This window comes from Diuraphis noxia, unplaced genomic scaffold (genome assembly GCF_037042655.1).
Source record: "Diuraphis noxia isolate RWA-SAM2 unplaced genomic scaffold, SU_Dnox_SAM2 contig0004, whole genome shotgun sequence".
In the NCBI taxonomy this organism is placed as follows: domain Eukaryota; kingdom Metazoa; phylum Arthropoda; class Insecta; order Hemiptera; family Aphididae; genus Diuraphis; species Diuraphis noxia.
In genome coordinates this window covers 41,450,235-41,464,678 of record NW_028301714.1, presented here as the reverse complement: position 1 = coordinate 41,464,678, position 14,444 = coordinate 41,450,235, and the positions used below count along the sequence as shown (strand labels likewise).

Genomic DNA, 14,444 nt, shown 5'->3' with positions numbered 1-14,444 from the left:
TACATTATTTTGTAAGTTTTGATGATTTAATCCATGATGCCCTTCTTTTTTAAGAACTGTGCTACACAATATATTATAAGCAACATAGGTATTATAAAACAACTCACCTTCGATACCAAAATTAGAAATTAAGAAAATTAAATAAATATAATATAATATACCATTTGAAATATTTATATATACTGAAAAAATTTTAATAAATAAATAAAAGTTAATTATTTATATTTGTTAGCAACATTTAATTGGATGTTTTTAATTGTTTTTGTCAAGTATTTTGGAAAACCTGGAAAAAGTTTGGAACTTGGCCTGTTTTAAAATAGGAGTAATCATTTGTGATCATTTTATAACTCTCTTAAAACTTCAGATATTAAATATTTCCTGTTTAAAACAGAAATTAATGTTGAGAAAATGATTGCATTATGTTAGTATTATATTGTATACTATTATCTTAAAATAGTTACCTAAAATATACAACAGAACAATAATATACCTTATACACGCATGGTGAAGTATGGTCTTACTTTTACCTTAAACATTTTGCTACAAAAACCTTATTAGAGTCAGCCATGTAAAAAGTTACCATAGACAAAATATAAATATTTATATTACATCTATTGGGGTGACTATACAATCTATGATCATTATCTTATATTGATTTTTGATTAATTAGGTTTCAACAGTTAGTTCTCAAAACTATCTCACAATTAAATAAAATGTATTTCATATAATTCCAATGTGTTTTAGATTTTAAATTATGTTAAACTGTGCATGAGTGATCATCAAAACATTGTTTATTTTCTAAAATTAATTTGTCAATATCACTTATCGTCATCTAATTCATTTATAAATTAAATTTTATTCAAACAAGAAAATGTATAAAAATATAGATAAAAACATTTCAATGTAAATAAAATGAAACAAATCCTTCTACAAAATTTAATAAGCCACCATATGGTTATTATTCATGGTAATTATCCAATCTTCATTGTTGTTAACTCGTAACTTTTGAGTCGGACACTAAAACTTAAAAGTTAAAATTAAATAAGCAGTGAATTTGTTCATGTGTAAAAATGCTTTTATTAATACAATTTTGGTAAACTTAATTAAAAAGAATTGTATAATTTTATTTGTTTTTACTTTTAATTTGTCATGTTCCAACGATATACATCTAAATTAGTTGATTTAGTTAAAGGATCATTTTTAATACATTTCAATTTTGCAAACAAATTTGATGTTTTGTCATTTTTGCAGAATACTGTAAACTGGAAATTCTGTTGAGCTTTTGTAATAAGTTGTGCAGAATATCCTTTCCTTCGTTTTGATCGAATTGTATACACAAAATCCAGAATATTTGGATTTTTTTGTTGTTCCAATGGGTCGAAATCACATTTCGAAAGTAAAAGGATTGATGCAGCAGATTCCTCACTCGTTGTTTCATATAAAACTAATGCGTGTACATTATGGCTCATATTTACGGTATACCAAGCAATTATAAATTTTAAATCTGAATCGATTTCACTCTTATATTTAGTAACAAACTTTTTTACAAAATTGATGGCGGGAACGCCAGAAAATTGTTTGATAAACATTATTGTTGAATATTATATTTCATATTATTAAAACATTAATTACGTTCATAAGCACTTGAATACTAGTTTATGTCAGTGGACTACACTTGATATGCAACAACCGACTAACGAAGTAACGAGGCAGCTGCACTGGACCACGACAATCCACAGGGCACAGAAGAGACTGAGACAGAATAATAGACTGAATACCGAACTAAATAGTGCCCCACTTCTATGGCGGTCACTGATTGACTACAGGTGGTTGCTTGTTCATCATTGTGTACATAAGTTGCATATGTTAGTCCCTTAATGTTTAGTTTATTACAGTACCTAGTACCTACCAACCTACCTAATATTACGCGTAGAAATGTAGAATGGTTACCGTAAATTATTATTAATGGTTGGCATGTATTTTTTTGAATAATAAACAACTACTCACGTTTCTTACAAAAAATGCCAAGGTAATTCATATACAGAAATAACCACGAGCATGGTTTAAGATTAAGACCGTAGACACTTCAGACTTTAAACATTTGACGGAGTTTCTCAACTGGTTTGTTTGACGTGTGAACGCTTTTTGGCCAACATAACGAAGAGAGCTAAGAGAAACGTTAAGAGGACGCTACACCCGCATATTATGTTGTCTTCGTCTTACAAACACGTAACATAGCAAATTTTATGATCAGCAGATCACGTTTAACTACGTTAGTTTAAAATTTAGAGTAAATTGATCTTTAAAAAAAATTAAAGGTAGCATTATTATTGAGGACATCTCGTAGGCTTTTTATTATATTTTAATTTTAAAGTGAGTTATGAGTATTTTAAGATATAGGTACAAACAATTTACAATTTTAAAATACACATAACTCACTTTAAAATTAAAATATAATAAAAAGCCTACGAGATGTCCTCGATAATAATGTTACCTTAAATTTTTGTAAAAGGTCAGTTTACTCTAAATTTTAAATTAACGTAGTCAAACGTGATCTGCTGATCATAAAATTTGCTATGCTAGCGTTTGTAAGACGAAGACTGCATATGCGGATGTAGCGTAACGTGACCATACGTCCCGCTTTCGAGATAAGTGTCCCGCCGTCCCCAAAGAACCTAAAAATGTCCCGTTTTAAGAAAAGTCGACATGTGGTAGGTATTAATTATTGATCATATATCACAATCATACATTTATACTGTATCTAGGGGCGTCATTTCCGGTTTTTTCTAGGGTGTGCGAAGTTTCAAGCAGGCCATTTTGAAATTTCACCAGGCCATATAAAAACAGATATTATACATAAGTATATGTATATTATCCTGCATTCAATTATTTCCATACATTATAGACCGGTAATTACAATTTGATTTTAATCATATAAATAATTGTGCATTCGTGGCTCGTGCATTATTTTAGGCTTCAGCAAGGCGCAGGCCAATAGTAACATTTTAAAAGTAAGGGGTGCAACCGCACACCCCGCCACCCCACAAATGACGCCCCTGGCTGTATCTATACAGTTAACAGTATATGACGTATACTTACATATATTATATAAACTGTGAAACACTAAAATCTATAATTGTTGGGAGACTATTATGATTAATATAATATTCTCATTTTTCATATAAACAATTAATGTTTTTTATTCAATAAAAAAAATTGTTATTTTACGCAAAATTATATGGTTTTCTTATTAAAATGTACAGGTATCCCGCTTTGAAGGAAAAAAATTATGGTCACGTTAGTGTATCGTCCTCTTAATAAGTTCTTATTGTCATAAAAATGTCTTTAAATTTGTGTTTTATCTTCTACCGTGTTTGTTTAGTAATTTAATTAAAATTTAAACACGAATGAAATGAGATGCAATATGTAAATATGCAATGATGTGGTTAAAAATGGTATCAATTGTGTTGATAAACAGAATTTTTGTGTTTAGTTTTTGAGTATTTATTTTTAATACTGAAGACTAAAATATATTTTTTAGCAAATATACTTCTATACAGTACAATGACATTGAATTACCCAACTATTAATAACAATGTTGACTTATTGAGCAATGAGCATAGTACACCTTGGTCCATGACTAAATTATTTAGTCATGATTTAAATTTAACTTAGTTTAAATTGTTGGGTACCTACATAGTTGCTGATTTATTTTAGGTGCTTGTTGCTCAGACAATAAGTTTTGAAATTAAAATTACGTTTAATAAATAATGTATGATTATAAAAGAAATATTAAAACTATCGTTAATTTATTTTTGAGATTTGGTTTCTATGTTTGAGTTATGACCCATGATTCACAGGATGGTAAGTTTTTAATTTTTACAATGTTACACAGGTAATAAATTATAATTAACCATAATCAATCAAGTGCAAAGAAAATGTTTGCATAAGTATTGTTGCATTTGTCATAAAATTTTCTTCATAATCAGACTATTATTAGTTTGAAACAGAAGATACAATAATAATGTTAAGCTCTTTTCAAACATTACACCTGAAACTTGTTCTTAATTTTTTAGGTAGATGTTAACTGGATAAATCGTTATTTTCCAAATAAAAATGTTCTCCCTTTTCATATATATATATATATATATATTATACACAATTCTCCATTTTCACCTAATATGACTATGTGAATGTCATCAATGACTATTCAATTTTTAACTTTTCATTTGTACATCTACTAAGAAATATTAAGCTATTAGGTACCACAGATAATATAAAAGATTTTTTAGTAGCTGTACCATTGTTATTATTATAAAAACATATTTAAATATTTTACTCTTTTTCAGCAATCATTATACTTTTATATATGCTTTGTTATTGTATCATCAATTGATTGTATTTGAGAACAACATTGTAAGATTAAATTAATAAAAAATAAATGATTTTTGCATTATATTATTGATATTAATTAAATAATAGTTGGCCGGAGGATAAGTATTTGCAACATAGTACCTTCTCCAGTCCTCAATACGATATGAAAAAAAAGATATCATAAATAAGTATTGAAATATCAAGTAAATTAAATAATATTAAATAAGAGTATACAGTATTTTTGGAAAATGTAGCATTTTTAAATATTTTAATCAAATAAAAAATTCTATATATAATATTATTCTATTTAAGAATTTTTTTAAGTGAATATAAAAGTAAAAACCATTCAAAAAATTATTTTAAATATTACAAGTTAGATTAAAACACACACACTAAAAAAAAAAAAAATGAGAGTATATTAATTAGAAAAATTATATCTTCCTGTATACATTTATAACATAAAAATGTTAAATTCAATTCATAATTTACCCACTTATATAGTCCAAGGTTGGTCAATAGCCGAGTATTCAACTAATGGCAAATCAAAAGGTAAATTAAAATGCGGTGATTCACTTGTATCGGGATCATTTATAGAAAATGTATCTGATCCAATCTGCCAAAATTAAATTAATAATGTTTAAAACAACAAGACATTCAACAGATTAAAAAAATATGTATACATTTACCAAAAATTGAGGCAAAAACAAAACTCCAGCTTCGTTTGCCATTATGTAGTTATTCCCATTTGAATTAAGCTTTCTGCCCCAAGCAGATTTTGATAAATTAGCACTTGTCAACAAAAACCAAGACATTTTGGTACAACATGACGAAATTCTGCAATAGGTTTTTATATGAGGCATTGATCTTGTTCGCGTTTGTGAACGACATTTCCATAAGCTGTAAAATAATGTATCAACATAGAAACTATCTGTAAGAAATTTCAAATTTGTCAAAATATTATAAAATACTAACCACATGTATTTTTTAAGCCACAATTGTTTTTCATGTACTTCCTTACTATACGGCAAGCATGCACCCTCTGAAGCTCCATTCCAACTATTCAAAACATTGTTCTTAGATGGGAAAATCTAAAAGGTAAAATTCATTATTTATGTAAAAAACTAAAATCATTGTTTATCTAACCAAGTTGAAAGGAATAGGATCATTGTCTGTATCTATAACTCCACTATAAGTAGAAGCTGATAGACTTTCAATAAACTCTGATCTCAACCATTGTTTGTCTGTGGCACCCAAAGATCCCAATGATGAACATTGAGCAATTATAGGCCATTCTGACGGTAAATGAAATGGTAGACAAGCATGTTTTTTTAAAATACTTTTTAAATATACATGTCCCCACAAATTTTCTTTATGACTGCCTGGAACACTAGGTATGAAAAACACACTGCACAACAAAAAGATTTTAATATTTTATGTTCTAGTTATGGTTTTTAATAATATACTCTCTTACTTTGCTTGACTGAAATCTATTTTTTCAATTTTTTTTATCCATTGAATTAATAATGGTTCTTTAAAAGATTTTAAATATCGCAAGATATCTATTTTAAAGTTAGTTTTAGAATTACCATCTGACTTATCATTCTCCGCTATCAATGGAAATTTTGGGCTCACCCAAATTCTAAAATGTAAAATGATTCAATTAAAAATGAATACAACAGTAATTTTTCTTACCCTTGAGTAAATTTGGTCCAATCATCTTCACACAAATTAGCCGACATAACTATAACTCGTAAACTACCATCGGCATAAGCAAACATTGATACCTTACTGAAATGTTCAATGTAATACAATTAGTAATTTATTGAAAATACTTAATGGTTTTATATGAGATAAAAATTATTGTTACTTACCTATGCTGATAACCAAAAGCATCTTTATTAATTATTCTTTTATGTCTAACATCTAGTACTTTCTTCCTTAAATGTAACTTATCGATATCTAGATCACAACATCTATATAAAAGTGTAATTCTTTTACCCCTGAAAAAAATAAAATGTTTATGTACAATTTAATAATAATAATAATTAAAAAAAAAATACCTTCAATAAAAATTATATAGTATAAAACTTAGTATAAACTTATCTTAGGTAATATAAGCATGAAATAATTCAATAACTACTTTTATTTAGAATGGAAACATATATACATTTTTTTAAAGCACTGTTAAAAAGAACATGGATAATTTTTCATTTTAATTTGTGTCTTATATGATGAAATTACAATTAAATACTTAAATACCTATTATAAATTATGTGCTGCTACCTAAAGTTCAATTATAATTAATCAATTTGTGGAAATGTTTATGAAAAATAGAACGTATACCTATTAGTCTTTGTTTTTTCAATTTTCCATTCCAAAGCTGCTCTCTTAGATACATTTACAAATTTTGAGGTCACTTTTCAAAAGGTTAAAATGTTAAAATATATTTTGATTCAATGTCCTGAACTCTTAAATATAGATTATTAGTAACTTAAGATAAAATATGTAATACATTTATGAGGTTCAATAAATTTAAATTTGTTTGGTATCTATTACTAAATTAATAAACATGAACTTGTACAAAGAAATTTATTGAATGCAAAGTTATATTTTTGAATTTCTGATCTATCCATAACAAATTTTATTCTTTTTTCACTTAACATACAAGATTTTTGAAAAATAAAAAGTTAACCAAATTTTATGCATATCAGTTAGAAACACCAGCTGATCACCGTGTATTTTGTTGCCTGTTAAAAATACCGACTCTATATGATTCAAAATCATTGTTTAATTTGTTGTTTATACCCGGTTAATCATGATCAAAACTTCCTGTGACAAATTTCCATGGATTTAACCAATCTTAATCTCCATAAAAGATTTTTTACACAGTAATTTAAAATTTAAAATACAGGATTAAAATTATCTTCAATCATAATATTTTATAGCAGCTTTAGCTTTGTAAAGGTGACAACATTTCATGGTTGGTGATCATCCATACTAATGTGTATAACCAATAGCAACTATAAAATAAATAAAAATATATTCAATATTATTATTACTATTATTTTTATAATTTTTATAAAAACCTCAAATTTACAATAAAAAAATTAAGAGCCAATTATCAAGATAAAATATAGCTTATAGATTCTGACCTAACCGATCAAACAAACAATTTTTCTTCTTTATATTATATAACCACTTTAACCCCCGAATGGATCGAATTTTGAAAAATCCTTTCTTAGTGAATGCCTATATCACAGAATGAAACTATTGTCCAATTTTCATACTCATAGCTTCAGCGGTTTCAGCTAGAAAATGAACAATCACCCAGGACAAGTTATTATAAATAATATATAGATTATACGATATAAAATGTTAACATTTGGAATTCTCGATGCAAAAAAAGCTTCATCTACTATATTTATTTGTTTTCTATAGTACCTAGCAAATGCTAGTGAATCTCGATAAATATTGGCCTTAGGACTAATTTATTATCATATTACCTTTGACCAGTTATGGCATATTGAGCAACTAGCCAGCCGATCTCGACCATGAAGTTCAAGTGAAGTGATTCCGATAATTCACCGAGACTTTTGTCTAAGAGCTCTGAAACAAATAGTAATGAAAGTTAAATATTTGATTTTGTTTCGATATTGCAATGAAGAACACAACATTGGTAACAGCTAAAATTCTATTAAGGAATAGTGCAGTATCTAAGTATTCTAAGTTGTCTTCTTCAATATGTACAATACAGTACCTTCCAGTACTGTAAACTGTATACACACCTGGAAACGACAGTGTTGATTCTTCGGTGTGTGTTTTAGAATCACAGGAAATTGGAGACGTAAATATTCTGTAAGGCTCGGACCGCTCCAACTTTTTGTCGACAGTTCCTTTCGTGTGTTTCCACACATCATCGATGTATATTATATCCTGACTAGTAGCCTGCTTTTGTATCAGACGTCTAGACCTAGACCCAAACGCAGACCTAAACCTTAACCCAGACGCAGACCCTGACCCTGACCCAGACGCAGACGCAGACCTAGACCCTGATCCAGACGCAGCCCCAGACCCCGACGCAGACCTAGACCCTGATCCAGACGCAGCCCCAGACCCCGACGCAGACCCAGACGCAGACGCAGACCCAGACGCAGACCTAGACCCTGATCCAGGCGCAGACCCTGATCCAGACGCAGACCCAGACGCAGACCCAGACCCAGACGCAGATCCAGATGCCATGGTTTGGAGTGAGCAGCGGTAATTTTGACAGAGAGTTAAATTATAACACAGAAGAAAAATCGTGCACTAATCGTTTTAGGTCTAATAAGTTTTCAAACAGTCGAAAGAGCCATGAGTATCAATAAGATAAATTACAAGAAAACTAATAAGATCATAAGACATTCAATACGGCAGCAGACTACATCAGCCATTTTATGAATTTGGAGCGAGTACTGGTTGTCTGGTTATCATAAATTGAATTCACCAATTTCGTGATAAGCAGTACTTGCCGGTATCGCAAGCCGTAAACAGCAATAAACCTTTATGTGGTTACTGGTTATGTCATGCCATGATGTAGATAATGTCAATTTATGCGTGTCAGGCTGTAGAACAGACGTTCCTAAACTTGTAATGGTACATCATTTTTGAAACTATTTAAATTTTTGATGGCCTACAATAATATCAACGCCCTTTTTTCTTATTTATATATACGTAAGTAGGCTCATCATGAATTAATTTTCTTTTTTTAACCGTTGACACGGATATTGTTTGTTTCTTGAGTTTCCGCAGAACTGTAAGTCATTGACTTTTTGTTTAACCGTTTGTCCAGTTATTGCACAAAAGCACAAAAAAAAAGAAAGAATTTATTTGTTATTTGAAAAAAAGTAAGATTTTAAAATTAAATTGCGTGCGTTTGTCGTATTTGATTAATCGTGTGTTACTGAAAATAATCAATTGATTTTAACGTTTTGCAGGCACTAATTTGTTTCAAATGAATTGTCATATTTTCAATAACTATTAATCTAATTGCATCGTATTAAAACGGTTGCAGTAAATTTCTAATCGTCACAAACGCAGATAACGATTTATGATAACACAACATTTGAACATTAACGAAAAGTACTCGTAATAGAAACTAGAAACACATTTCTAAATTCTAAAAAATGCATTATTTAAAAATTTAATTCTACCCACTAAAAATATAATCTTGAGCTCAACCCACTACCTTTAAATGTGGTAGTATGACACATATAAGCATACCACGACGTAGAGAACATCTCAACATAATATCTTCTCTACATTATTGAAACATACTCTCAGATCATAATATAATAGTATATGATCTAAGATGTTAAAATGACGACGGTTATAGATAAGCTGTAGTCTGTATTTCGTTCAGACATGTTTTGTCCTTAAAAACATTGTTCCTAATGGATTTTGAAACAATTCATATTCATTGGAATTTAGAACAAATATTATTTGAATACTATGATATTGTAAAAAAATATGGTTTTGTAGTATTTATATAATATTATGACATATCACATATCCATTTGAATCAATATAGATATAGCATTGTTGAAATTTGGAATAAATGTTTTTTGGATATTAACATAATGTATGTGACAGGCATAGTTTGTAATAAAAATTAATTGAAATTTCGAACTAATAAAGTAACGGTTTTGGAACAAAAAAATTGTTTTAACAATATGTTCCAATAAATAATATTTCCCACTTTGTTCTTATTTTTCAAGTGTTTGCTTGGGGCAGCAGGGTGTGCACTTATTGTACCTGCTAAGTTCGATTAAATTTGTTAAGGTTGTAATTAATATCATTATAATAATATTATAATTATCTAACTTTTAATATATTTTATTGAACAAGGCTGTAGCCCGTAATAGGAATATATTTTTGGGAGAAGTTTAACATAATACATACATAAGGGGTTTTAATGTTTTTAAGCATTATTTGTGTGATAAATGCATACAATTTTAAAATAATTTTTTTGTAGTACCTATACAGTCTAAACCGGGGCTCCAGATATACCAATTCTTGTCAAATTTTACAAACCATCTCAAAAATCAAACCACCAACCTAAATTATCCTACTTCGGACCCACTTCAGTTTTACTGTAAATCAATATTCAAGCCTCGAGCAAGTTCACATAAATTGACCTAAATTCCGAAAAATCTTATCCGACAACACTCGTTAAAAAACCACATTAAAAACCAAATAATATGTCGATATAGCAATCAATATTCTTACCGACATTTTTTTTGCTAAAAATTATCACCTTCACCTACTTAAAATATGAAAAGGTTCAATTAGGTACATGACTACTGAAATATGTCAACACATTACTGAAAAACATGGTACCCTTAAAAAATAGCAGCACTCCCGCTATCCAGACAATCTGCATACTTATAACTGTCTTTAAAACACTCATCAGTTCGTGTATAGACGTCTTACCGTCCACACGTATATTGTCAAGCGTTCCGTCTTTATCAGCTTCCGATAGCGTGTGTAGTTGTTGTGACCAGATTCGTGGCATACCTGTACCTTCGGTAATGTATTATTACTTCATAATTACCTTCAACCGTTACTTATCAACATCATTATGAGTCTTCCTAATCACCCACCGATTCCTATCGCAAACAGTAATACAAGACCAACAATTAATAAGCCAGTCTCTCCTATCACCATAGTTAATCGCAACAGAGTCATTAATAATAACGAGCAAATATCCGATAGGGAAAAAGCTTCAGCCGACGACTGGACTGTTATACCCACGGTTCATAATAAAAGATCGCTCACCTCTCCCAGTAGTTCACCGAAATCAAAACAACCGAACGATAATCTATTTAAATCGAACAATCGCTACTCAGCCCAGTCAGCCCTACAAAATGATAATTAACTAGATATGGAAACCACAGACACACCGACCACACATCGCCCCCTCCTATCTTCATTAAAACTGATATTGATTACCAAAAATTCTGTTCAGCCATAAAATTACTTATCGATTCTACAGAATTCACTTGTAAAAGCAACACATCAAGCCTAAAACTTCAACTCAATTTACCTGATGACTTCAGAAAAATTGTTAAAATGCTAAAATCCAAAAATATCGATTTTCATATGTACCAGATCAAACAGGAAAAATCCTTTCGGGTTGTTCTCAAAAACCTCCACCACTCAGCTCCAATCAATTTCTTAACTGAAGAAATCGAGCATCTAGGCTTCAAGGTTAAACAAGTCGTCAACGTTCTTCAACGACTTATTAAAAAACCATTACCCGTTTTCTTCATCGACCTCGAACCCAATATAAACAATAGCGATATATTCAAAGTAAAATCAATCTGCCACTCTATGATTAAATTCGAAGAACCTAGACCTAATAAACAGGCAATCCAATGCCACCGCTGCCAAAATTTCGGTCATACTAGGAGTTACTGTAACCATCAACCCCGATGTGTCAATTGTGACGGCCATCATTCAACCTCCGAGTGTCAGAAACTTAATGAAGACCCACGTAATGTATCTTGTGCGGTGGACCCCATCCTGCCAACTACCGCGGCTGCCCGATCTTCAAGGATCTCCAACAGAAAAAAATGACCAACTCTAAAAACACCTCCAAAACATTTTCTAATCCAAATTCAAACATATCAAATGCTAACGCCAATGTACAAGCACCCATTGGTATCACTCCCAACCAAATTCCCCTCAATCCAACACATAATCCCTCTTATGCTACGATTACTAGCCAAACCACCCCCTCCAACCATTCCCAGGTCAATGATGCTCATGTTAATAATACCACCTCTGATGCCCTTTCCCAGCAACTTGCATCATTTATATTAGATTTAAAATCTTTAATCAACCCCCTAATTTCTCTCCTCACTACTGTTATTAACAAAATACTTCTCAAAAATGACTAACAATAACTCAAACAATAACTCTTCTCTCAGATTATTCCTCTGGAACTCAAACGGCCTCCAACAACACAAAAATGAACTAGAAACCGTTTTATACGACCACAAAATTGACATTGCCTTACTAACCGAAACCCATTTTACTGCTAAATCCATCTTCAAAATCCATAATTATTCATTGTACAGATCCGATCATCCCGATGGCACAGCTCATGCTGGATCCTGTATACTTGTATCCAATTCAATCCAACACAATGTTCTAGTTCCTTACCAAAAACCATCAATCCAAGCAACAAATATTTCTATTAAAATTAACAATGCACCTTTAACTATATCGTCGGTTTACAGCCCTCGTTGTAATTCCATCCGTCAAGAAGACTACGTTAATTTTTTCAACTCTCTAGGTAATTCTTTTATTGCGCGAGGAGATTTTAATGCTAAACATCCTATGTGGGGCTGTTTTTCCAACAATCACAGGGGGGAAATTCTTCACTCAGTCATTTCAAACTATCACTACTCCTTCGTTTCACCAACGGGACTACATATTGGCCCACCCATTCAAACAGAAACCAGGATATACTCGATTTCTTTGTCACAAACACCTCTAATTCATTGAGTAAAAATATTGAAAATATTTGTGATATAGCCAGTGACCATTCCCCCGTTATTCTTTCAGTAGGTGGAACCTCCTCTTTATCTACCAGACCCTCTCTCACACATGGGCCGATCGTTTGGGAAACGTTCAAAACCTATTTGGACGACAATATCGATCTCAAAATCTCCCTTAAATCTACCAACGAAATTGAAATAGCTGCCCAAAATCTCGTTAAATTAATAACCGATGCAGCTTCAAATTCTACAATTCCAACCCATCAGCACCAAAATGTCCCAAAAAATATTCTTCCTATACATTTACGTCGCCTTATTAACGAAAAAAGATACGCTAGGTCTGTCTGGCAACGCACCCACCTTCCCAGTGACAAAACCAGTTATAATCAAATTTCCAATAAACTGAAAAAAATTCTTTCAAAATATAAATACGATAACTACACCACTTATCTTCAATCTTTAAAGACTTCTGACAACTCTCTATGGAAGGCCACTAAAAGATTAACCAAAATTAAAGAGTTATCTCCACCTCTCCTAAAAGAAAATAATACCTTAGCAGTAACCGACATTGAAAAGTCTATCTTGTTCGGTGAGCACTTAGAATCCACATTCAAAAACCACCAATATCCAAGACCTGATCCTAGTCATACAGATAAAGTCAACAATTTCCTCTCGTCTCGTCTACCCATGTCCCTTACACCAAACCTATATCTACAGGTGAAATTAGTAGTATCATTAAAAAACTTCCGATCGGTAAAGCTCCAGGTTATGATCTTATCACCAACAAAGTTTTAAAAAATCTCTCCAAGAAAGGGATATTATTATTAACATTTATTTATAATTCCATGCTGCGTCTACCATACTTTCCTGCCATCTGGAAAATTGCTGTCGTAATTCTCATTCCGAAAGTCGGTAAACCTAAAAACATGGTTACCTCGTATAGACCCATTAGCTTGCTGCCCACCTTAGGCAAACTCTTTGAAAAATGTCTCCTCAAGAGAATCAGACCCATTTTATCCGAGCATAGTATTATACCTAATACTCAATTTGGTTTTCGATCAAAACATTTTACTCTGCATCAAGTACACCGTCTAACTGACACGATTGCCTCTGCGCTCGAAAATAAAAATACTGTACAGGTCTTTTTCTCGACGTCGCACAGGCGTTTGATAAAGTATGGCATAATGGACTTCTATTCAAACTAAAACAATTTATGCCAGCTCCACTATACCTTATCCTAAAATCATATTTAGAACGCAGAAAATTCAAGGTCAGACACGGCAATGCTTTCTCTCCACTGTTTAACATCGAAGCAGGTGTCCCTCAAGGTAGCGACCTCTCACCTGACTTATATAACATCTTTACATTTGACATCTCTAAAACCGACAACACTCTACTTGCTACATTTGCCGACGATACTGCTATCCTCTCAAGTAATAGTGACATAACTATAGCCGCGCAACACCTTCAAGAACATTTAAATCTTATAGATAACTGGGCCAATAACTGGATGATTAGTATAAACGAGAG

At 31.1% G+C, this 14,444-nt stretch overlaps 1 protein-coding gene across 1 annotated transcript; it reads right to left on the bottom strand.

Moving 5' to 3' along the window:
* Positions 1–4,427: 4,427 nt before the first annotated feature.
* LOC107167382 (tyrosyl-DNA phosphodiesterase glaikit) lies at positions 4,428–8,836 on the bottom strand. The gene is made up of 9 exons (XM_015516403.2): positions 8,160–8,836; positions 7,878–7,980; positions 6,246–6,374; positions 6,067–6,162; positions 5,846–6,013; positions 5,518–5,779; positions 5,347–5,462; positions 5,061–5,271; positions 4,428–4,987 (listed from the first exon to the last, which is right to left on the bottom strand). Exons 1-9 carry the CDS (start codon positions 8,611–8,613, stop codon positions 4,868–4,870), a joined length of 1,659 nt encoding a protein of 552 aa, XP_015371889.2. The 5' UTR covers positions 8,614–8,836; the 3' UTR covers positions 4,428–4,867.
* Positions 8,837–14,444: the final 5,608 nt, after the last annotated feature.